Source organism: Canis lupus, chromosome 13 (genome assembly GCF_011100685.1).
Source record: "Canis lupus familiaris isolate Mischka breed German Shepherd chromosome 13, alternate assembly UU_Cfam_GSD_1.0, whole genome shotgun sequence".
Classification (NCBI taxonomy): domain Eukaryota; kingdom Metazoa; phylum Chordata; class Mammalia; order Carnivora; family Canidae; genus Canis; species Canis lupus.
Genome location: NC_049234.1, coordinates 38,518,763 through 38,541,811, shown reverse-complemented (window position 1 = coordinate 38,541,811; position 23,049 = coordinate 38,518,763). Strand labels below are relative to the sequence as shown.

At 61.0% G+C, this 23,049-nt stretch overlaps 3 protein-coding genes across 7 annotated transcripts; 2 read left to right on the top strand and 1 right to left on the bottom strand.

Moving 5' to 3' along the window:
- Nucleotides 1-2,765: 2,765 nt before the first annotated feature.
- Nucleotides 2,766-9,569, bottom strand: SLC52A2 (solute carrier family 52 member 2). 4 transcript variants are annotated; one of them, XM_038555832.1, is made up of 5 exons: nucleotides 9,428-9,569; nucleotides 4,509-4,750; nucleotides 3,544-4,420; nucleotides 3,330-3,442; nucleotides 2,766-3,220 (listed from the first exon to the last, which is right to left on the bottom strand). In XM_038555832.1, the coding sequence occupies exons 2-5, from the start codon at nucleotides 4,636-4,638 to the stop codon at nucleotides 2,994-2,996; spliced, it is 1,347 nt and encodes a 448-aa protein (XP_038411760.1). In that variant the 5' UTR covers nucleotides 4,639-4,750; nucleotides 9,428-9,569; the 3' UTR covers nucleotides 2,766-2,993. The 4 variants fall into 4 exon arrangements, with proteins under 4 accessions (XP_038411760.1, XP_038411761.1, XP_038411759.1 ...); XM_038555833.1 differs by lacking the exon at nucleotides 9,428-9,569 and adding an exon at nucleotides 5,002-5,280 and having other exon boundaries at nucleotides 3,330-3,453; XM_038555831.1 differs by lacking the exon at nucleotides 9,428-9,569 and adding an exon at nucleotides 5,002-5,280.
- FBXL6 (F-box and leucine rich repeat protein 6) lies at nucleotides 5,471-8,428 on the top strand. Of its 2 annotated transcripts, none has more exons than XM_038555830.1 (9): nucleotides 5,471-5,865; nucleotides 6,082-6,240; nucleotides 6,399-6,444; nucleotides 6,763-6,894; nucleotides 6,969-7,076; nucleotides 7,162-7,275; nucleotides 7,344-7,575; nucleotides 7,661-7,907; nucleotides 8,176-8,428. In XM_038555830.1, the coding sequence occupies exons 1-9, from the start codon at nucleotides 5,471-5,473 to the stop codon at nucleotides 8,324-8,326; spliced, it is 1,584 nt and encodes a 527-aa protein (XP_038411758.1). In that variant the 3' UTR covers nucleotides 8,327-8,428. The 2 variants fall into 2 exon arrangements, with proteins under 2 accessions (XP_038411758.1, XP_038411757.1); XM_038555829.1 differs by having other exon boundaries at nucleotides 6,399-6,462.
- On the top strand, nucleotides 8,645-10,709 carry TMEM249 (transmembrane protein 249). Its single transcript, XM_038555072.1, has 6 exons — nucleotides 8,645-8,649; nucleotides 8,961-9,184; nucleotides 9,408-9,502; nucleotides 9,782-9,977; nucleotides 10,162-10,247; nucleotides 10,406-10,709. Exons 1-6 carry the CDS (start codon nucleotides 8,645-8,647, stop codon nucleotides 10,601-10,603), a joined length of 804 nt encoding a protein of 267 aa, XP_038411000.1. The 3' UTR covers nucleotides 10,604-10,709.
- The last annotated feature ends 12,340 nt before the right edge of the window (nucleotides 10,710-23,049 follow it).

The window sequence follows — 23,049 nt, the reverse complement described above, 5'->3', positions numbered from 1 at the left end:
CCGATTTGCTCCACAGGGGCAGCATCCCCAGTTCAGTCATGAGGGCAGGAGGATGGGCGCACCGTTGGATCAGTGGGGTCACCCACCCAACCACAGGGTGGGGGCAGGGGGTCTTGTAATCAGCAGCACCCCATCAGAATCCTACTAGCCTCTGAGCCCCCTGGAAGGAGGCCAGTGATGGGAGAGGGCGAGGCCACAGTGGCCTCAGGACCTCAGGCACGTAGCCTCCCTGAGACAGGGTGGACATGGCCCAAGTGGCTGATGCTGGAATGGCCGATGACCTGCACCCATTCTCTGGCCAGGGTCCCAGGTGCTCCCATATTCTCATTTTCTGTTCCCACAAAAACTAGGAATTCAAATTCCCTTTGAATTCCATGGAGGAGAGGAAGCCCCTTAAAGATGGTCCCGTGGCCCCAGGTCACGCAGTGGAGGCTCTGAGCAGATGCTAATGGACGGACACAACCTTCTATTACCCAGGTTGGTTACATAGACAATCACAACCCCTTGGGGAGCCCGTAGGCTGAGAACCGCAGGACCGAAGGCAGGCGAAGGCTCTTCTGTCATTCCACCAAGTGCAGGCACGGCTTGTCCTGAGGACTCGGTCTCACCAGGAAAGGAACCTGCATGTGGCAGGCCGCGGCCTCGCTGGCCCTTCCCTGGTTCTGAGGAGCTGAGGGGCCTGCCCCTGGTAGAGGGACAGGCACAGTGGCCCTGTGGCTCAGGCCTTGCTCTTTCCCCAGGAGTGCTCCCGTGGACAGCCAGTGGTCAAAGGTCCTGCCTTGGCCCCTGCCTGCCCTCTGGGGTCTCCTTCCACGGGCCCCCAGCCCTGGGGTTGAGCCCCTTTGGGCAAGGCTGTAAGGCGGGGTCCCTGGCCACCTGCTGTCCAGCTGGAAGCGTGGGTGCCCTGTGATCAGACCCCGTGCTGGGGGACCGTGGGTAGGAAGGGTGTGCCAGGCAGCTCTCAGGGACTTGGCCCTGAGCATCTCCCTCCCCTTGTTATTTCCTACCAGGCAGGGACAGGAAGGCCCTTGAGGCTTCTAAGGGCAGTGGCTTCCTCAAATTGTCCACTTCAGCCCTGGCCCCCAGGTTCAGGGCCACCTGCCCCCTCTCCAGGAGAGCATGCATGTCCTACCGGGCCTCACTCCTCTGTGGCCCGTGGACCTGGCCCACGTGCTCACATGGGCAGAGATGAGGCTCTTGCAAACGCCTTTGATCATCGCCTGACGGAAGAGAGCAGGAACCGGGACGCGGCTCCAGCCCCAGGTGGGCAGGGATGGTGCTGGGGGTGGGGGATGAGGGTGTGCCCACGCCCATGTCCTCATCCTCCTCCCTCTGAAGCTCTCCACTCACCACCACGGACAGCGGTTTCCACACTCACACCCCACCAGCCCGGACTCCCACAGGCGAACAGCCAGGTGAACCCCTGTGGCCCCTGCTCCTCCTCTAGGCCGGCCAATGTCCTGGGAGCCTGGGACCTGGTGGGGGCCTCCCGCCCTCAGGGCTGTGCTGTGTCTGAGCCACTTGGGAGCCCAGGCCCTCCCAATACTTGATGCAGCCCCAGACCACAGGCTCAGCGGCCAAGGCCTCGGGTGCCCCCCTCGGTCCTCTGGCCGGTCCTGCCTGGGACCTTCAAAGGCCCACGTGCGGGCCACATTAAGGACAGGCAGCTTCTGAAGTTTAAAAGGGCTTCCGGAAACCAGGACAATCGTGGGAAGGAGCCAGGGAAATGGGAGCAGGAGCCATTTTTCCCAGCGCCCACCACCCACCCGAGCTGCACAGTCCCCGCTGCAGAATGGCGGGGACAGGATCCCAGTGCCAGATCCAGTCCCGCTGGAGCAGAGCTCAGGTGTCCCACCTCCCCTGTGGAGCCTGGGTTCCCCCATGGGCCTCCGCTTCTTGCCTGCCCAGGAAGCCCGAGCCCCTGCCCACTGCAGCGTCTGCCCACGTGTCCTGAGGCCTTGTTGGCCGCCTGGCCGTGGCCTTGGCCCTCCATCAGGTCCCTTCCAGCTCTTTATGCAGGATGACCACCCAGAGCAGCACAGGCCACAGCCTAAGGCTCTGCTCCCTGCAGATGCTACCCAAGCAGAGGCCCAACCGCTGTCCCAGGGCCGGGGCAGGTGTGAGCTGCTCAGGGACAGGGGCCCTTGGTCAGAGGCCCCGGGAGAAGGCACATGCTTGTCTGAATGCAGTGTGCGGCATTTGCACATTTGATCACAGAAAGCAGCCAGAAACTAGCCGCTTGTGGCTCAGGGAAGGGAACGATGCTCCTGACCAGAAGGATCCCTAAGTTGGCCAGAACCTTAGACCCCAGTGTCCTCAAAGCCCTACTGACAGAGCCCCTACAGTGCCTGGGCCTCACAAGAGGATCCTCCCACACGAGCAGACCAGACGCTACCACTGCTGCACCACAATGAAGCAGCAGCCTCCTGCGGGACCCTCGCACCTCGCTGGCTCCTCCTAGCACACGGCCGGAGGCTTGCAGAGCAGTGGCCCCCACAGGAAGAGGCCCCACCACCCGACGGGAGATCCTGGGGAAGCTGGTGTCAGGTGGGCACCACGCGCCTCTGACCACGGTAGTCAGTCCTCGGGAGGAAGTTCCAACAAGCAATGGAGGGGTGGGCAGCAGAGTCCAGGGCTCAAAGGGCGCAACCCAGAATCTATGAGCAGCCAGGAGGCTGGGGGGCCCTACCGAACGGTTCATGTCATCCCTCCAGCTCAGCAGACGTCCACCTGCACAAAGACACTACAGGAGTTAACTACTGGGATCCATGGAGTAACAGTGATTTACTGTGTAAAGCCCACATGGGTTCCAGATCTCGGCCCAAGTCCACAGCCCTAGCCGGACCCTGGTTCTGGGCCTGCTCTGTGGTCCCCACCCTGACCAGTATCTGCTATGGAGTGTACAGGTATCCACGAGTACGCCCACGTGTAGGAGGGCCTCCTCGGACTCTGAGCACTTCAGTGCTGCGGCATCTCAGCCCAACGTCAGGTCCCTATCCACCCAGGCTTAGGAGCCACACTGGTCCACACAGTCCTTCCCGCTGCGGAACACGTGATAGATGCTGGTGGGAGGAAACATGGCGACAGCACCGAGCAGGGAGCCCACCTGGATGGCCACTCCAGCTGCCAGCAGCGCCGGCCGGCCGCCACCGTGCAGCAAGGAGCTCGCGGCCACCTTCACGTAGGAAAACACACCCGAACACAGTACCCATGACAGCACCTGAAGGATGGACACAGCAGCAGGCTGAGCATGAGATGTTCCCTGCTCTGGGGCAACCCCCACCACCACCACCGCAACCACTTTGCCTCAGTATTCCCAGCACACTTACCACAAGGACCACCCCTGCAGAGGTGCCCACCAAGGGCGGGCAAGGGCTCAGGATTGCCAGTGCCATCAGGTAGGACCCAAAGAGCATGCCCAGCACAGAGAGACCACCCAGCCCTGCCAGAGACCTACACGGGTGAGCAGAAGTTCAGGACTGGCCGCACCACAACCCAGCGCCCATCCCTAAACTCCACCCCAAGCAGCCGGGACCCTCATACCTGCATAGCACGCCCATGGCCAGAAAGCAGGCGAGAGGGTTGGCGGCGCTGCCCAACACCACTGCCAAGTGGTAGGCCAGGCGGCCATAGGGCAAGCAGGAAAAGCTCTGCACGGAAGGCAACACACCGTTGGTCAGTGCATTGGTGATGGCCAGCAGGCCCAGCAGGCAGGCACTGTGGACGGAGAGCAGCCGATGGGCGTCAGGGTCTGGGCTGGGAGGGGCGCCTGCTGCTTGGTTCGGTGACTCCTGCAGCGGTGAAGCCTCTTCCTCCTCCTCCTCCTCCTCCACTCCTGGGGTCCTCACCCGCAGGTCAGACCCCAGACCTGCTGTGGATGCAGATGGCGGTGATGGCAACAACAGCAGCAGACCCTGGAAGGCGGCAGCCGAAGTGACCAGAAGAGCGGTCAGCACCCAGAAAAAGGTGCTGGCGGGAAAACGCTCTGGGAAGTCGTTGGGGAGCCAGAGGGTGCCATTGGAAGAAGCTGGCAGACATTCGAGGTGGCCTACGCCTTGCAGTAGGGCCAGCACACAGGGCAGCAGGGCGCTGAGGCCCTGACCCAGGAAGAAGGAGCGCAGGAAGGGAGGTGGCAGGTGGCTCAGGAAGGGCAGGAAGGTGACATTAGAGGCACAGCAGGCCAGGGCCAGCACGGAGGCCAGCGTCAGGAAGGCCACGGAGTGGAGCTGCCCCGCTATGGGGGCCACGTGGTGCCACAGTGGGGCCAGCAGGGCTGTGCCCACAACGCTCAGCGCCTGTACCACCTGGATGGGGACCCGCTCGCTCTTGCCCGGAGCCAGCCGCCTCCACAGAGTCACCAACAACAGACCCAGGTTCCCCAGCGCCACCAGCACAGACAGATAGGACGGCAGACTCCAACCTGCGGGGAGGGGAGAGCAGCGGTGAGAGGCGGCAGCTCAGGGCAGCCAACCCCCGCCCCCTGCGCGCCCCCTGCACGCCCCGCTCACCCTCGGGAAGGTCTTTCACCACCACGGGCAGCTCCACCCAGATCCCGTTGATGGCAGCCCAAGAGCCCATGCCAAAGAGGGCCACCAGCAGGTGTGTCGACAAGAGGCGGCCCAGCCGGGGTGCTGCCATCCGGCCCGCGCTGGGCCCCGCAGCACAGCCCAGGGTCACGGCCTGCTCCTCCGTCCCCGCCTCGGCCCGAGCGCACGCTCCGGCTCTGCCGCGACCCCAAGGCCTCCGACACCTCGAAGAAAACAGACGCGGACGCGGGGCCACACGTCAGACAGACCTGCACGGCGACGAGCAGGGCCAGCGGGCCTCGACGGTGCCGGGGCGGCGCACCCGGAACGCGCTAGCGGCAGGAGGCGCAGCACGCGGGGCCCCGGCAGCACGCGGGGAGGGGGCCCCACGCCCCGCCTGCGCTGCTCGGGCCACCACCGCCCGCCCCCGGGGCGGACCCGGACCCGGGACGGGGATCCCCAGCGCCGCGCACACCTCGGCTGCCGCTCCGCCCCGGCGAGAGTTCCAGGCTTCTGCGAGCCCCGGGCCGGCGGGAGCGAAGGCGGGTCCGCGGGGAGGGGGCGTGTCCACGGACGGGGGCGTGTCCTCGGGAGGGGGCGGGCCCCGCACCGCCCCTCGCGGCGTCCGGTGGGCGGCGCAGAGCTGCCGGGCGCCCCCCGCCCCGACAGCCAGGCGTCTCGCCACGCTCCACCGGCGGCGCCTCGGGCCCGGAGCCGGGGGCGGGGGCCGGGAACCACTGCCCCGCCGGACCGAGCGCCCACCCCACAGCCAGACCGCAGGAAGCCGCAGGCCGCGCAGCCCGCCTCGGCCTCCCGCGAGGCCGCAGCCGGAAGTCCCGCCTCGGAAGTCGGGCGCGGGGCGTGTCGGCCCAGGCCCCGCCCTTCCGCCGCGGGACCCGCCCCTTCCGCCGCCCCGGGGCGGCAGGGGGCTTCTGCTGGGAGCTATGGCTGCCGGGGCGGCGCGACGGGCCCGGCGCCGGGTTCGGGGCGCGCAGCCGGCCGGGGAGCGGGCTCGCTCGGCCGAGGACTGGTGGTGGGACCAGCTGGCGCCGAGCGGCTCCGGGTACCACCTGCTGCAGTCGGACAGCATGCTGCTGGTGCTGCCGGGCCCGGGGCCTGCCCGTCCCCGCGTGCACCGGCGCGCCGCCCGCCGCGCTCAGCGGCAGCCGGCCCCCGCGCCCCGCGCCCCGGGCGCCAAGGCCAGACCTAGAATGGCGCCCGCCCCGGAGCCGCCGCCGGGGCCCGACCCGGGCTGGGGCGACCGCATCCCCCTGGAAATTCTCCTGCAGATCTTCGGGCTGCTGGTGGCGGCCGATGGGCCCGTGCCCTTCCTCGGCAGGTACCTCAGGCCCGGGGGGCGCAGCGGCACGGTCCAGCTGACCTCTTGCCCAGCGGGCGGGTGGCCGCGGCGGGGGCACCGCGGGGGACAGAGCGCAGCCTTTCGGGGGTCCACAGAGAGCCCAGGGCCGGCCCTGCAGCCGAGCTGTCTGCAGCCTGGTGAGGACGACGGGGACCGCGGTCTCGTCGCAGCCCCTCAGCCCAGGTCTCCTCCCAGGGCTGCTCGCGTGTGCCGCCGCTGGCACCAGGCGGCCTCCCAGCCTGCGCTCTGGCACACCGTGACCCTGTCACCGTCGCCGGCTGGCCGCCTCGCCAAGAGTGAAGCCAAGGCCGAGAAGAAGCTTCTCGCCTCCCTGGAGTGGCTTATGCCCAATCGGTGAGACCTTCTCTCTTTTCTTTCTTCCCTGGCTTCCTGTCGGCGGCTGGTAGAAAGCCAGCGGCTGTGTGTGTCTCCCTAGCGGAAGGGGTGGGTGGGGACGCCGCTGTCGGGCAGCGTGGGAACACCGTGCAGCTCTGCCTCTGCTGTCGGCCCAGGTTCTCGCAGCTCCAGAGGCTGACCCTCATCCACTGGAAGTCCCAGGTACACCCCGTGTTGAAGGTGAGAGCTCCAGGCTGCCCTGCCCACCAGCCATGACATTTTGGGATTGCCCAGTACTTCCAGGAAGTGGTCAGGCACCTGGAGCCCAGTGTTGCCCCACGGGGATGCCTGCCTGGGCCTCCTTTCCTGTTGTTTCTTTCAGCAGGGAGGTGTCAGAACTGGGAGCACCATGTTGGCCTGCCATGGGCAGAAAGGAGGTCATAGCTGAGGCAGTAGTGAGGGTTTGGTGTTGGCCACTGGTTTTTTCCTTTGTGGACACATGACCTCTCCCAATCTCTGGTGGTATTCTGTCTTCCACAGCTGGTTAGCGAGTCCTGTCCTCGGCTCACCTTCCTCAAGCTTTCCGATTGCCATGGTGTAACCTCTGACACTCTGATTATGCTAGCCAAAGCCTGCCCTCAGCTCCACAGCCTGGACATACAGCACTCCATGGTGAGCCCTGTGTCCCCAGGGGCCCTGAAGAAGCCTGGGCCAAAGGGACGGGTACCCATGTGCTGGGTTCCCAGGTGGAGTCCACAGCCGTGGTGAGCTTCTTGGAGGAGGCAGGGCCCCGAATGCGCAAGTTGTGGCTGACCTACAGCTCCCAGACAACAGCCATCCTGGGTGCGCTTCTGGTAGGTTGGTGATGGGCGGCAGCAGAGCGGGATGCTGAGCCCGGCACAGCCAGGCCGCTGAATCTGTTCTCCTCCATCTCTGCAGGGCAGCTGTTGCCCCCAGCTCCAGGTCCTGGAGGTGAGCACCGGCATCAACCGCAGCAGCACTCCTCTCCAGCTGCCTGTTGAGGGGCTGCAGAAGGGCTGCCCCCAGCTGCAGGTACCTGACACCCCGCCTCTCCCACCTGCCACCCTCCCTTCCCGTCTGCAGCCTGGGCCTCGCTCCAGGTGCTGCGGCTCCTAAACCTGATGTGGCTGCCCAAGCCTTCCGGGCGAGTGGTGACTCCTGGCCCAGGCTTCCCCAGCCTTGAGGAGCTCTGCCTCGCCGGTTCCACCTGCAACTTTGTAAGCAACGAGGCCCTGGGCCGCCTGCTCCACGGCTCCCCTAACCTGCGCCTGCTGGATCTTCGTGGCTGTGCCCGCATCACACCTGCCGGCCTGCACGATCTGCCGTGTCAGGGTCAGCTTTCTCTGGATGGTGGCTGGGCGGGAGGGATGTGGGCACCCTTGCCGCCCCAAGACTCATGACCACTCTTCCCTTGCAGAGCTAGAACAGCTTCACTTGGGTCTTTATGGCACGTCAGATCGCTTGACTCTAGCCAAAGAGGGCAGCCACCTGTTGACTCAGAAGTGGTGCCACACTCTGCGGGAACTGGACTTGAGTGGCCAGGGCTTCAGTGAGAAAGACCTGGAGCAGGCCTTGGCTGCCTTCTCAGCCACCCGTGGGGGCTCACACCCAGCCCTATGCTCTGTCAACCTCAGGGGCACTCGGGTCACACCAAGCACAGTCAGGTCAGCATCCCCATTCCCGGTCTCTTGGAGTCAGTACGGCTTGCAAGTTTCAGTTTACAAAAGGGGAGCACGTGTTGGCCAAGCTCCTGTTTAGGATGGACATTAGGGACACCAAGGGTACTGGGCTTGGGCCTCGGTGGCTGTGGGTGGCAGAGCCAGGTGTGGCGCCTGGGCAGAGAGGGCTTCTTACCTTGGCCAAGCCCCAGCGGGGCCTGGGTCTTTTGGGAACCAGCGGCTCGACTCCCCATGGTGTGCCCTGCCCCCACAGCTCTGTCATCAGCAGCTGCCCAGGCCTGCTCTATCTCAACCTGGAGTCCTGCCGCTGCCTTCCTCGGGGCCTGAAGCGGGCCTACCGAGGCCAGGAGGAAGTCCAGTGGTGCCTGGAGCAGCTGCTCACCAGCCTCCCCTCCTCCAGCTAGGCAGCTCCAGACCCCCAGCCCTCAGGTAGTCAGCGGTGCCTGCCACCCTTTCCACATTTTGGATGTTTAAGCATTTTTTAAACAATAAAACATTTTTAGGAACTCTGTGTGGTCCTTAAGGTGGGGATGAGAGGCCAGGTGTTGTGCCGGCAGGAACCATTCAAGGCTAAAACTGCTGGGAGCCTGAGGGTAGGGGTAGGAGTGCATTGCTGATTCACCGAAGTGCTTGAATCTTGGAATGTGTGTGTCCTGCCCTCAGGGACAGGGGGGTGAGCTGTCTGTGCTTGTGTTTGAGGCTCCGCCTGGGCAAAAGTGGCCATGGGGTAAGGGCGGCCCTGCTCAGCTGGGAGGTCCAGTGTGCAGTGCCTGCCTGCAGACCTCCAGCGCAGGCCTGGGATGTCTGGCCACCCGCCCTTGAGGTGAGGCCTGTGAACCGGGCTGTGCAGGGGGCCTCTGTGGTGTGGGCACTTCCGACAGAGAGGTAGGAACAGAACAGCCCCTTCTAGAACGCGCTGCCCAGAGCTTCTAGAATCCCGGCCGGCCCAGCCAGAACCACCCGCCACGGCGCTCCTCCGCCCTCCGTCTGACAGACGCTCCTTCCTGGACCGCAGACCTGGAGGCTTTGTCGTCCCAGGTACTGGCGTGACCCTGAGCCCGGGGCGCGGGCGGCCTGCGGGAGCCCCGCTGACCCTCTGTGCCCAACGCAGGCCCCCAAGGGCCGGGCTAGCGGCCTGCCCACGACCTCCGGAGGCAAGCGCTTCCAGCTCTGGGCCCTGGGGCTCTTCTGCACCCAGCGCCACCTGGCCAAGCGCCTGAAGAACAACAGCTTCTACCCGTTCACACAGCAGCAGCCCAACGGTGCGCGCGGGCCGGGGCCGGGGCGCCCCCTGCACCCTCGGGAGCGGCGGCCTGGGTGGGGGCGCGGGGCGCGGGGCGGGGATCCGATGTGCGTGCGGCCTGTATGCCGACCGCGCCCCGGGCCCTGCGTGCGGAGGCTGCTCTGGCCCGAGCGCTGGCACTGCCACCCCCGCTGCCGGCAGGGCCCGGCCGTCCTCACGCGCCACCGCCACGCTGCCCGCAGTCTTCGTGCTCGAGTACTACCTGGACACCCTGTGGAAGGGCACGCTGCTCTTCGTCGTCTGCCTCCTCCTCGTCAGCTTCGGCGTGGTGAGCCAGGTCTGAGCTCCCGGCCGCGCCCCAGCGCAGGGCGGGCCTCTTGGGGGCTGCCGCGCCCGGCCCGGCCCCGGCCCCGGCCCCGGCCCCACCCCGACACTCACCCTGGCCCCGCCCATGGTCCCGCCCCCACCCCGGCCCCGCCCCTCACAGTGGCCCTGGCCCCTCACTCACCTGGCCCCGCCCCGACGCTCACTCGGCCCCGCCCCCTCGCCCCGGCCCCGCACATGGCCCCGCCCCGGCCCCGCCCCCTGGCTGCTTAGGTCCGGGCGGCTCCGGCAGGTGCGGAAGCAGGAGACTTGGGGCTTCCCCGCGTGCGGCCTGGCCGTGGGCCTGTGGCTCATGATTTCGTCTTTGGCGCGGCGCCGCCTGGTGCTGAACCACGCGCGGGGCACGTACCACTTCTCCATCCAGGGCCGCACCGTGTGTCAGGGCCCTATGCACCTGGTCTACGTGCGCCTGGCGCTCAGCTCCGACGGTGAAGCACCGCGCGGCCGCCGACCGGGGAGGGTGTGCAGGGGGAAGGGTGCCAGCCCTCTGCCCCGTCCCCCGGCTCTGGCCCCCGGAACCCCCAGCCCCCGGAGCCTCCCCTCGCCCTCGCCCTCGCCCCATGGAGCCCCCACCCCCGGAGCCCCCGGGCTGAACTGCTCCCCCCACTGCAGCCTACGGAAGGTGCTTCTTCCAGCTGGTTCTGTGCGGCCACAAACTAGAGCCGCTGGTGCTGGTGCAGCTGTCAGAGCGCTACGAGGTGGGTCCCGGGACGCACTCCCTCCCCTCCTCCGTCCTACGCGAGGCCCCCACCGCTTAGGGGCTTAGCACGGGCCGCTCCTCCGGCACAGCGCGGTTCCCACGCGGCCCGCGGCGCAGGGCGGACCGTCTTCTCCTGACTGCCGCCTGTACCCGCAGCAGATGGAATACCTGGGCCGTCACATTGCCCGGAAGCTCAACATTAACTACTTTGACTGCCTGGCCACGTCCTACCGCCACGTGGTCCGCCACTGGCCGCTGGGGGCCGCCTTCAGCCCGGGCATCGTGCAGCGCAAGACCCGCACGTACGACAAGCGGGACTCCCAGTCCGACCTGGACCTGGACCTGGACGTGTAACGCCACAGGCAGCCTCGCTCCCCGCACCCCTGCCCACGAGCTGCATTCTCCCTTCCCGGCCAGTCTCTCACCTTTACCCCCTCAATAAAGCTGCCTGTCGCTTCCAGGAAGTGCTCCCTCTGGGAGGGGAGGGCAGGGAAGGGGGGGAGGCCCCTGCTCCAGGGTCTTCCCCTACTGCCCACCTCCCAGGGCCTCAGGGAGCACATCTTGGAGTCTGGGTTGGAAGATTGGGGGTGGCGATAGGAGCAGGGTGAGCAATGAGCAGCAGGCCCCCCAGGACTCCTCACTGGACAGGTGTGGGACCCCCTGCCTCCCTGTCAGCAGCACTTAGCTGTCCTGCCTGGCCTCGGGAGTGTGGACCAATGAGGCATCCGGGAGTCAGAATCTGGTCAGTCTGTGTTCCTAGTCCACTCAGCAATGGGAGGGGGCATAGCCACGGGTCCAGCCTTGTGCCTATGTGTCCCCAAAGTCAGGGCTGCAGCGCTCCTAGGGAGTACGTTGCAGAGCCCTGGAGCAGGGTTCAAGGCCTGCTGGGTGGACCCATGCATCCCTGGAGCTTCCTTCCCCATGCCCACTGGCCCACCAGTCCCCTATCCCCTTGTCCAGTGGGTGTTCCCCCCTCCTGGGTAGCAGGAGCTGCTGTGGGAGTGGAGAGGGCAGTGGGCTATTGTGGCCCCCGCAGGAGTGGCAGCTGGCAGTGTCCATGTGGCTCCCCTGGTCAGCATTTCCCCTCAGGGCCTCGCTGGTGACCTAGGTCTCTGAGTGTTATATCAGTGAGTGTCCCTGGAACCAGAACCAGCTGCATAATTTGCAGGGCCCCATGTGAAATGAAAGTGCAGCACCTCTTGTTAAAAGAGTTATTGAGAATTTCCAGGAGACACTAAAGCATTAAGCCCAGGATGGGGGTGCCTGCCTGGCTCGGTCAGTGGAGCATGTGACTCTTGATCCTGGGATTGTGTTTGAGCCCCATGTTGGGTGTAGTTTACTTAGTTAAACAAACAAAACAACAACAAAACCCTGTATGGATCCTTCTGAGGATGACTTCCCTGGGTCACATGCCATGGAGCTCATCCTGCCTGGAACCATGGCTCAGAGTCACTCACTGATCAACTCCTGATCCCAAGGTGGCCAAACCCAGTGGGTGCGCGGGCAGGATCCAGGGACTGCTGGAATTGCTTCAGGCAATGGTCATGGCACAGGTGCAGGCTCCTCTTGCCCTTCAGAAGATAGGGCCCAAGTTATCCCCAGGTGAGTGCCTTGCTTTTGCCAGGGGACAGGCTGGAGAGGGTGAGCAGAGCTGGCATGAGGGGCTTGGGACAGGTTGGGGGAAACGTTATGAGGGGAAGGTGAGGAGTGGGAGGTGGAGGCCATGGGGCTAGCCTCGCTGCGTGAGTGGCTCGTGGCTGAGCTAGGCCCCCAGTGCGTCTGCTCTGAAGGGGTTACAAAGGCATGTCAGTCCCTCGGGCTCTGGGAGGCTGCTCAGGTCAATGCTTCAGGTTGGGGACTTAGTTGCATCTAGGAAGGCAAACTTCCCGTCCTCCTTGGGCTGACCATCTTTTTTTTTTTTTTTTTGGCAAGATTTTATTTATTTATTCATGAGAGAGACACATAGAGGCAGAGACACAGGCAGAGGGAGAAGCAGGCTCCCTGCGGGGAACCCTGATGCAGGACTCTATCCCAGGACCCCTGAGCCGAGGGCCACCCAGGCGTCCTGGGGCTCACAATCTTAAGAGGGACATACTGTGAAGAGCTAACTTGTATACTGCCAAAGAGGCTGGAGGTGGGGTGGTGTCCCCCTAGCTCGGGGGATCAGGGAGGATGCACATTTGAGAATCCTTCCCAGGATGGGGAGGGATGCAGCATTTGAGCTGATGCCGCAGGCGGGGGTCATGCAGAGCTCTGGAGAAGAGCACCCGGCAGGGGTGGGGGAGTGGAGGGGGGTGGGGAGTGGGGGATGAGGGGGTAGGATGCAGGAACCAACTTCCAGGCTGGGCAGAAGAGGAAAGGACAGTGAACACCTCGTGAGGGCAAGCGGGATCCCTTTGCCCATCCTCCACTCATTCCTTAGGGAGAAACTCCCCCAAATTTAACTAGGCCTATGGTCCCACAGAGCAGGGACTCCGTTGCCGAGCCTCCATCGCAGGTAGATAGACGTTGTCTTGGGACTAAGTCCTGGCCAATGCAATATAAGAATTGGTGTGTAGAATTACCAAATGCATCCTTAAGGGGGGTGGCCTATCTTTCCATTTCCTTCCCCCCACACCCGGCCTGTAGCTTCAGCAACCACCTTGGATGACGAGGTACCCAGGCACGGGTTGAGGAGAGCAGAGCAGCAAGATGGAATCGTGGAAGCCTGAACACTGCAGCTGCCCTGCGCACTGGATGGCTTAGGCTGAACTCTTTGCAAAAGAGTAAGATTTCTACAGTTTAAGTTATTGTTATGCAGAGTTTTCTAACACTTGTAACCAAGCCTCTGATTCAAAAGGAAAGGAAAGGAAAGGAAAGGAAAGGAAAGGAAAGGAAAGGAAAGGAAGAAAGAAAAGAAAAGAAAAAAGAAAAGAAAAAAGAAAAGAAAAAAGAAAAGAAAAAAGAAAAGAAAAGAAAGAAAAGAAAAGAAAAGAAAAAAGAAAAGAAAAAAGAAAAGAAGAAAAAAAGTATTGTTAGCTTCAAGGGGCGACAGAGTGGGTGGAGATTCAGAAGCTTCAAGGAACAAAATCAAGGCAAGGTGTGAAACAGTCTTCCCAGAGAAGGAAGACGAACAGGATAAAGAAAGCATAGTAAGATTTTCTGGTCGTGTGCAGAGCCCACTTTGAGACATGTTTTGTAAACTTAAAGGATGAGTGAGTGTGCTTTTGTGTTTTTCTCTAGCACAGTTTTGCTGCTTTGATGCAGGTGTGGAGTTGGAAGATAGTTCGGTCTAACAAGGGTTGGGGATGCGTGAGGAAAGTATAAGAGTGTGGGGTTCAGGGAAGGGATTACGATTTTGGACTATGGGACTCGGGCTGGGAAGGCAGACAGTGAGGACGGGAGTCAGGGGTGCAGACCAAGCGGCTTCAGTTCCCTGTTGATACCTAACAAACCAGCCTCAGCTTGAGGCCTTTGAAACTGCAGGTCCTCACTGGAGCCGGGCCGCAGGCGGGGCTCAGCTGGGCGGTTCCACTTGCTCCCGGTGGGGGCCAGGCGTCCAAGCTGACCCCCAGCCTCCAGGGCCTCTTTTCAGGTGTTCTCTCATCACTCAGCAGACTCTCTTGTTACCGGGTTTCCAGGAGGGAGTGTTACGAGCAGCGCAGCCTCACTGGGCCCCATCCCATTAAGCCTCTGTGTGCATCATTCATGCCAATGTCCTAGTGGCCAAGCAAGTCACAGGGCCAAGCCCAGAGTCACGTCCATGAAAAGTAGGAGTTTCACAAGGGTCCTGAATGTGGGGAGTCCACCACAGTGCACCCTCTGGCCTCTCCCAGACCCCCCAATAGCTCATCTCATCACAGCACCCGGCTCAGACCTTAAGTCCAGGATCTCCCATCTAAGTCAGGTCCAGGGGCAAATGAGGTTGCTCAGGGGTCCTTCCTTGGGCCACCCCGCTGTGTGTGTCCTCCTTGCAGAGACCCATGAGCTAAAAAAACCCAAGCTCTCTTTCCCTACATACAGGATGTACATGAATGAGACAGGGAAGGATACCTTTAACAGACAATCTTAAAATATGAGGAAGTGGGACACCTGGGTAGCTCAGCGGTTTAGCACCTGCCTTCAGCTCAGGGCATGACCCTGGGGTCCTGGGATCGAGTCCCACATCGGGCTCCCTGCTCTGAGTCTCCTTGTCCCTCTGCTTCTGCCTGTCCTCCTGATCACGCTCTCTCTCTCAAATAAGTAAAGTCTTAAAAAAGAAAAAAAAAAAAAAGAAACTGCTTTACATCTCTTAGGCATCTGAAGGAGAAGCCTCGAGGTCCTACATTTCTTAAAGATTTTATTTTATTTTTTATTTATCCATGAGAGACAGAGAGAGGCAGAGACACAGGCAGAGGGAGAAGCAGGCTCCCAGCGGGGAGCCTGATGTGGGACTCGATCCCGGTTCTCCAGGATCATGCCCGGGGCCCAAGGCAGGTGCTCCATCGCTGAGCCACCCGGGCGCCCCTCTAATTTCTTCTTGAAAACTAAAAGGTTCTGTCCTTAGCTCATTCACTGCTTGTGATCCGTTCGATGTGACGGGCAGCTCACCACCCTCATGGCTCTCGAGCTGCGGGTACATTAAGACAACAGCGCTCTATGATCTCGCAGCTCTGGGGACCAGAAGTCTGAAATCGAGGTGCCCCAGGGTTGGCTCCGTCTGGGGTCCCCGGGCGACTCCGCGACAGGCCCCCTCCCAGCCTCTGGCGGTGCCATCCTCAAGCCCCCTGGCCCATCTGCCTCTGCGTCCTCAGGCATCTGTCTTCACCGGTGCCCTGTCTCGCAGGCGCGTTCCCTCTCCCTGTAAAAGCACCAGTTCCCCTGATTAAAGGTCCCCTGCTCCCGTGATGCCCTCCCCTGAGCTAATGGCATCTGCAAGGACCTTATTCCCAAAGAGCATCACATCCAGGAACACCTGGGGCTTAGGATTTCAATACATTATTTTTGCAGGTGACACAGTGGCACACACGACAGGCATTTCCACCATTTCCTGGATGTCCCCTCGCCCAGAAGCAGGTCATTAGGTACATTTTCTCCCTTCCAGGTGACGGAAGGCAACCGCCTCGCCAGTCTCCGCGCTAACACGCATCCCCTTTCTCCGGCCTCAGTTTGTACTTTCTTCCCTTCCAGCCTCATCCAACAATCTCTTCCATCTCCGCTTATCACCTGGCCCCAGAGCCAGTGCCACTGGTTCAGGTGTTGCTGCGCCGGAGCACGCTCTTGGGCCAGGGTGGCCATGCCCGGTGGTCAGCTGCCAGGACCTGGCAGGCCCTGGAGCCACCCAGTCCCAGACCCCCACCTGGTGGTCAGCTCAGGTCCCCTGCTGTGCAGGCCACTCCTCTTCTGGACACTTGCACATGACAGGTGGCGGCCACAGCCTTCAGCTCATGGACACTGTAGCTGTGCCCCTGGCCGTAGCTGTCACCCCCGGGACTGACCCCGGAGCTGCGGGGACACTGAGCCCAAGCTCCCAGGGGCCATGCTTGCTCTCACCCCATGGTGCCTGGGCTGTGTGCTCCACCTGCAGGGACAGGTGTGTCATACACTAATAATACACCCCCTCCTGCACATTCCTTTTGAAGAACTCTCTAACCCACTATAGAGCTCCTTTGGGTTTTAGCACCTGCCCCTGTTTCCACACCCACAGCACGTGCTGTGAGTCACAAGCCTTGTGGTGGGAAGTGGGGACAGACCCGAGGGGAGTATACGAGGGCAGAAGAGAGAACGGTCCCTGAACGTTCAAGGAGAGGACGTCCTTATCAGGGGGCAGCGCTTCCGCCAGCCCAGCTTAGGGGGTCTGGACGTGAAATACGTGCAGGGCACCCCCCAGCTGGCCTCACCCCGTACAGGAGGTTCTCGTTCACTCTCAACCAGGACCTGGGCCTGGCACAGGTATTTTGTGTTTTTTTTAAAATTTTTTATTTTATTTTATTTATTTATGATAGGCACACAGTGAGAGAGAGAGAGAGAGGCAGAGACATAGGCAGAGGGAAAAGCAGGCTCCATGCACCGGGAACCCGACGTGGGATTCGATCCCGGGTCTCCAGGATCGTGCCCTGGGCCAAAGGCAGGCGCTAAACCGCTGTGCCACCCAGGGATCCCGTATTTTGTGTTTTTTAATATTTTTATTTATTTATCTATTTAAGAGGAATGTGTGCAGGGGAGAGAGAGAGAGAGAGAGAGCCCACGGGTGGGGCCCCACCCAGGAACCCGGGATAGTGCCCTGAGCAGAAGGCAGGCACTTCACCGACGGAGCCCCCTGGGCACCCTGGCACAGCTTTTGCAGTAAGTTTAGTCTTCTTTGAAACAACCCTCTCAATCCCTGCAATATTCTTTATTTACAAATCTACTTTGTGGGGCACCAGGGTGGCTCAGCAGCAGAGCATCTGCCTTCGGCCCAGGGTGTGACTCCGGGGTCCCGGGATCGAGTCCCACATCAGGCTCCCTGCAGGGAGCCTGCTTCTCCCTCTGACTGTGTCTCTGCCTCTCTCTGTGTGTGTCTCTCATGGATAAATAAATAAAATCTTAAAAAAAAAAGAAATCTACTTTGTACTATGCAAACATAGCCCCCCCAGCCTTCTTTAGTGTTTATGTGGTGTATCTTTTCAGGTCCTCTTATTTTAACCTATTTCCATTTACGATGGGCTTATTGTAGACAGCGTGCAGTGGGGGCCCGCTTTCTTACACCACCTGGCAACCTCTGCCTCATAGTTGGGGTGTCCACACCACTTGCATGTAATACGATTAGAGACACAGCTGGGTTTGGATCTACAAACCTGCCATGTGCTTTCTATGTGTCCCATCTCTTCCTGTTTTCCTTTCCCTCTTCTGCCTTCTTTTGTATTTGCTGCGAATTTTGCATGATTTCTTTGTTGGCTTATTATTTTGTTTTAAGATTTTTAAAAAAATTTATTTATGAGAGACACACAGAGATAGAGGCAGAGACACAGGCAGAGGAAGAAGCAGGCTCCACGCAGGGAGCCGGACATGGGACTCGATCCCAGGATCCCGGGGTCATGCCCTGAGTCGAAGGCAGACACTAAACCACTGAGCCACCCAGGTGTCCCTAATTTCTTTATTCTTTACAGATACACCTTTGACTTATCAGAGTCCACATTCCAGTGACTTAGGCCACTTCACCCACGCTGTGAGCACTTTGCCATCCTGTCCTTCCATCTCTGCCACCCCAACTATGCTATCTAGTTATATGTTCCACTTCTATATATGTTTCAAACCCCACATACATTGTTAATTCTACGTAATCAGTTGATCATCTTTTAAATAATAAAAAACAAAGTGTTTACATTTACTTCTTAGTTACAATTCGCATACTTCTCATTTCTTTGTAGACATGGATATTTTCATCTGGTGTCATTTTCTTCTGTCTGTAGGGCTTTCTTAAGGATTTCTTGTAGTGTGGGTCAGCTGGTGACGAATTCTTACAGCTTTTTTTTTTTTTTTCTTACAGCTTTTATATGTCTGAAACATCTATCTAACCTGTGCATTTCAAAGATATTTTCACTGGGTATCAAACTCCAGGTTGACAATGTTTTCTCCCAACACTTTAGAGATGCTGCTCCACCATCCTCTAGCTTGCTTTATTTCCATGAGAAATCTGTTGTCAGGACCTGGGTGGTTCAGCGGTTGAGCACCTGCCTTCAGCTCAGGGCATAATCCTGGGGTCCCAGGATCAAGTCCCACATTAGGCTCCCTGCATGGAGTCTGCTTCTTTCACTGCCTACGTCTCTGCCTCTGCCTCTCTGTGTGTGTCTTTCATGAATAAATAAATAAAATCTTAAAAAAAAAGTCTGTTGTCATCCTTATCTTTGCTCATTTATACACAGTATGTTGATTCCTCCCCACACCCCCTGGTGGCTGCTTTTAATATTTCCCTTTATCACTTGATTATGATCACACAGAGAGACACAGGCAGAGGGAGAAGCAGGCTCCGTGTGGGGAGCCTGATTGGGACTCGATCCCAGGACCCCAGGGTCATGGCCTGAGCCAGAGGAAGACACTCAACTACTGAACCACTCAGGTGTCCCTGTCCTGTGTCTTGATACAAGAACAACTGTGTTGTTAAAATTGATGGAACTCCAGGGGTGCCTGGGTGGCTCAGTCAGTGAAGCATCTTGCTTTCGGCTTAGGTCATGATCCTGGGGTCCTGGGATCAAGCCCTGCATCAGGCTCTCTGCTCTGCGGGGAGTCTGCTTCTCTGCTATCTCTGGCTCTGTCTTAAATAAATAAATAAATAAATAAATAAATAAATAAATCTTTAGGAAAAAAAAAACGGATGGAACTCCATGCTTTACACATTTATTGTATGGAATTCTATCTCAGGCTTGAAATGAGGCCCAAGGATCTGGGAAGATCGGGGGGTTGGATCCCTTGGGACAAAGTAGGACCTGGGTCACTCAGGGCTGCTGGCCTCTCTGATGGCCCTAAAACGAGGCTGAGGGGACACCCTTCCTGAAGCAAGAAGGGGGCAGAGCCCATGACACCTCCTGGTGACCTCAGGCTGGGAGCCAGGGCCTCCCTCACACAACTCCCAGGCCCTCTGTGCTCTAATGTCTTTATTTACTTACTAAAAGTGGCATTTTGAGATACAATACCTGGGATTTCAGGGAGGGAAAGGAAATCAGATTGGCTGTGAGCCGGTCTTGGGTGATGGTAGTGATGGGCCAATGTGGACCTATCTTTATCTGACCTTTTGCACTTTTGTGCACATCTGATATTTTATATAATAAAACTGTAAACAAAACCCCCTAAAATTTGCATCTTGTTTAATTTGCATGTCTTTCCCAGTAAGGTCTCTTATTTATCGTGCGGTAAATTGCCTGTTAACCCCTTGGGGGTCTCCGCATCTTTGTTCTGTAGGTTCATTTATAGCAGCTATTCTATGATCAGAATATTAACCCATTGTTATACAAACATTTTCTACTACTTTGATATTTGCTCTTTGTTTTTCCTTGTCTTTTTTAAGTAGACATTTTTAGTTGCCTCATGGTCTAACCTCTCTCCCGTAGCTCCCAAGCTCCTGCCCCGGCAGGGACCTGCTCTATCCCATGCTGCTGTCCTCCCGAGCCTCACCCGGTACACACCCCGGCTTCTGGGGCACAGCTAGTCACTAGCAACCCCCCACCAGCCTCAGCCCTGTTGCTGGGAACCCCAGCTCCCCTCTGCCCTGCTCCCTTACTGCTAGCCTTCTCCGGGGGCTGCTTTTTCTCTTCCCACCTCAGCCCCCTGGCCAGGAAGGGGGCACCAGGCACCCCTGTTCCTCATCGTGGCCTGTGGCCCCTTCCCCACTCCTCTCTGCAGGAGTCTTCGCTGACACAAGCCATGAGCCGTGCTAACCACCCAACCGGCCCTGGCTGCGGGCATCACCCCGTCGCCGCACCAGGTCTGCTTTCCCGGTGGCCTCAATTTCTTAGGACCAGCCTGCAGCTCCCTGCTCCTCAGTCATGACCCCTTCTTCCTGCCAATGACCTCGTCCTCTGCCCCAATTATGCCCTTGAGCCTGTTGCCGTCAGTAACTGTCCCCCCTCACATCCCCTCCAGAGTTTCAACCCAACACCCCACTCTCAGACAGTCACCTACCCCCAGCGCAGTCCCAGCTCCGTCCTGCAGATGCCGACCCCAGCACCAGAGCCCCCACGCTGTCACGCCCTCACCCCTTCCTCACTCCATTTAGATTCTACCATCAGTGCCTCCTCTCCCTTGGCTCAGCTGCCCCTCTCAGAAGCTTGCCTGGCAAAAGCCCAAACCTGGATAAACCAAATGCCCCTGCTTATTCCCATTGGCCTCCCTGCAGCTCCTCAAAAATATACAATCCCATCTCCTCTGGAATAGAGGCTGAAGCCCACAACGGTCTCCCAGGCCTGGTCTCTGCCCCGCCTGCTCTCATGATCCAAGTTACCAACTGGCCTCCTCATCTTTCTGGTTAGTATCAGTGTCCTGGGCTGGCCGTGGGCTTTAGGAGCAGGTGGGGGGTGGCTGTTCTGAGCTGTGAGTCTTACCTCACAGCTGGGAAATTGGCAGTTGAGTCAGCCCACTTATGTACACAGGATCTCAACTGACTTCCAGGAAGTCAAAAGTCTTCCAGGAAGACTTCCATTCTCCCGATGAGGAGGAGGGTGTTGGGGTGCCAGGGAGCCAGACCAAAAGAGACTCCTAGCAAGGATCAGATGCTGGCAGCCAGGGAGAGGGATCCAGAGGAGGAGTGGACCTGCTAGGCTAGGCTAGTAGGCTGGGCTAGACTGGATTGGAGCCCCAGCACAGTGGAGGGGGGTGAGAGGGTGACCTGAGGGCCCAGGAGTGAGCACACAAGGGATCTTGGCTCTGCTGGGGGGAGGGTGCTGGGGACATAACACTGTGAGTTTCCTCTTTCTTTCTTTCTTTCTTTCTTTCTTTCTTTCTTTCTTTCTTTCTTTCATTCATTCATTCATTCATTCATTCATTCATTTATTTTGAGTTTCCACTTTAAAGCGTGGCCTTTGAGCAACATGGGACCTGCCCAGGGCGGGAGAGGTCATGCCCAGAAGCAGAGTGAGGTAGAGGGACACAGAACCAACACTGCATCCCCTCACCCCAGGTGGGTAAGATGCTGGGCCCAGCTGCAACATGAACCAGGACAGAGGGAACAGAGGCTCTATGGGGGCAGGGTGGACAGACCAAGGTTCTCGGGTGCTAAGGCCCTGAGGGTTGGAGTATCCCTCAACTGGCTGGGTCCTCGGGGAGCCAAAGTAGCCTCGTCTGGGACTGTGTCCTCTCCTGCAACAAAGCTCACCCCACCCCCGCCAGGTCTTCAGCCCTCAGTGGGAGAGACTCAGGGTGGCCTCCAGGGGAGGATAGCTAAAAGTTTCCAAAAGCATGGGAATCACCATCTCTCCTTCCCCAGTCTCTCCTAGCTGGACCCTAGGACTGGGACGCAGCGACCTTGGGATGCTGGCGGGGGACAGGGGGGGTGCTGGAAAGGAGGTGGGGCGAGGCGGCCCACGTAATTGAGGAATTGAGGCCGGGCCGCATGTGTCCTCTGCACCCCCGCCACTGCGAACTGATGGCCGAGGCCTGGGCCCACCTGCCCCTCCCCGCCAGGCGCCCCAGGGGGCTGCGGACTCCACCTGAGCGAGCGAGATCAAGGGCCGCCCGAATGGTCCCCTAGAGAGCGCAGCCGTGGGACATATGTGTCCGCGCTCTAACGCCTTGTCCGTCAAGAGGGTTGGGAGCGGGGTGGGGGGCGGGGAAGCTGACAGAGGGGCAGGCACGCGGACGGCCAGCCAGGGGCTGGAGGAGTAGATAAATGACGACAGAGGTGAAGGGGCAGCCAGGGGCCGTGGACGGCGGGCAGGGCGCGAGAGCGAGCCGAGGGATAGGCCGCCTGGGCCGCGCGGGGGGCACGGGAGCCGCCGGAGGGGCGGGGCGGCGGCGCCGGTGAAGGGACCGGCAGGGCACGTCCCGCCCGCGCCCGGAGGGTTTGCCCGGTAATTAGGCCTCGGTCCAGATGGGCCCCCAGTCCCGCAATCAAAATGCTAATTGGCCCCGCGCCTCCGGCTGCGCCTCGGCCGGGCCCCCCTGAGAGGGCGCCGGGAACACAGGCTCTGCGGGGGGGGGGGGTGTCCCCGCCCCGCCCCCGCGTCGGGCCGCGCCGGCTGCGGCTCCGCGATAAGGGGGTTGGCGGCGCCCCGCCCCCGCCCCTCGGGAGCGCCCGCCACGCAGGACGAATACGCAGCCGGGCCGAGGCCACAAAGCGGGGCTGCGGGCCCGGCCGCGCACACGGCAGCCGCGGGGCTCGGCACCGCACCCCGGCGCGCCCCCGCCCGCCGCCGCGCCCCCGCCGCGCGCCCCCGCCCGCCGCCCGCGCCCCCGCCGCGCCGCCTGCGCAAGGTCACCGCGAGGAGCGCCGGGCGCGCGCACCCCCTGCACGCGCCCCAGCCCGGCCGCGCCCGGACCCTCCCCGGAGCCGCCGCCACCTCGGCCCTCGGCGACGGCGGGCGCGCGGAGGCGCTCCGAGCGTGGGCTCCCCACCCGGCCGGCGCGGGGACGGAGGGGACAATGGCAGCTCGGGGTCCTAATTGAGGACATATGTCCCCGCGCGCGGCCATTGTGCGGCCTGGAGCCCCCGACACCCCCGCACGCGGCCATTGGCGGCCGGGCCTGACGTCATGGGGGCTGCAAACGCGGGGCGGGCGGCCGCGGTAAGGGTTATCCGCCTGGTTGCGGGGCCGCCGGGGGGAGCTGCGGCCGCGCGGGAGGGTGCAAAACCACCCGTGAAGTCGCATTTCTAGAGCAAGGGCACGGCTGCCCCTCTTCCCCTCCCCAGCCCCTTGGCTGCGTCGCCGCCGCGCTAGACATCCGCCCCTGGGGGAAGGGGCAGGGGTGCAGGGAGGCCTCTCCAGAGGGCACGGGGTCAGCCCGGGTGACCGAGTGGCAGGGAGACACTGCGGCACGCGGCGCGCGCAGCGCTTCCACACTGCGCTTCCGCTGCCTCAGCACTCGCTCTCTGGCCTCTCGCCCCCGCCCCCCGAGATCCCCAGCCTCCAGACCCGAAAGCCAGGCGGGCGGGTCGGGGCTGGGATCCGCCCTGCGTCCCTCCCCACTAGATCTCCGGGCTGCGGCTCATGAGTCCCAGGCCTGTTTCCACCTCTCCCCCCACGCACGACAATGCCGCAGACCGCCAGGCCTCCATTCCCGAAGCTGCTCGGGGGAAATCCACACGGGCGGGGGCCGCGGCATCCCCAAGACCCCTCCCAGGAGACCCTGGCCGGGCCCGGTCCAGCGAAGCC

Bases quoted from the DNA above. Each gene is read 5' to 3' on its own strand.
- SLC52A2 (XM_038555832.1), bottom strand. From the start codon at position 4,638: ATGGCAGCACCCCGGCTGGGCCGCCTCTTGTCGACACACCTGCTGGTG. The intron at 3,443-3,543 runs GTATGAGGGTCC...GGTCTCTGGCAG, and splicing joins GCCATGGGCGTGCTATGCAG to GGCTGGGTGGTCTCTCTGTG. The intron at 3,221-3,329 runs GTAAGTGTGCTG...TCCATCCTTCAG, and splicing joins CTGCAGGGGTGGTCCTTGTG to GTGCTGTCATGGGTACTGTG.
- FBXL6 (XM_038555829.1), top strand. From the start codon at position 5,471: ATGGCTGCCGGGGCGGCGCGACGGGCCCGGCGCCGGGTTCGGGGCGCG. The intron at 7,276-7,343 runs GTACCTGACACC...GCCTCGCTCCAG, and splicing joins AGGGCTGCCCCCAGCTGCAG to GTGCTGCGGCTCCTAAACCT. The intron at 7,576-7,660 runs GTCAGCTTTCTC...CTTCCCTTGCAG, and splicing joins GCACGATCTGCCGTGTCAGG to AGCTAGAACAGCTTCACTTG.
- TMEM249 (XM_038555072.1), top strand. The intron at 9,503-9,781 runs GTCTGAGCTCCC...CGGCTCCGGCAG, and splicing joins GCTTCGGCGTGGTGAGCCAG to GTGCGGAAGCAGGAGACTTG. The intron at 10,248-10,405 runs GTGGGTCCCGGG...CTGTACCCGCAG, and splicing joins AGCTGTCAGAGCGCTACGAG to CAGATGGAATACCTGGGCCG.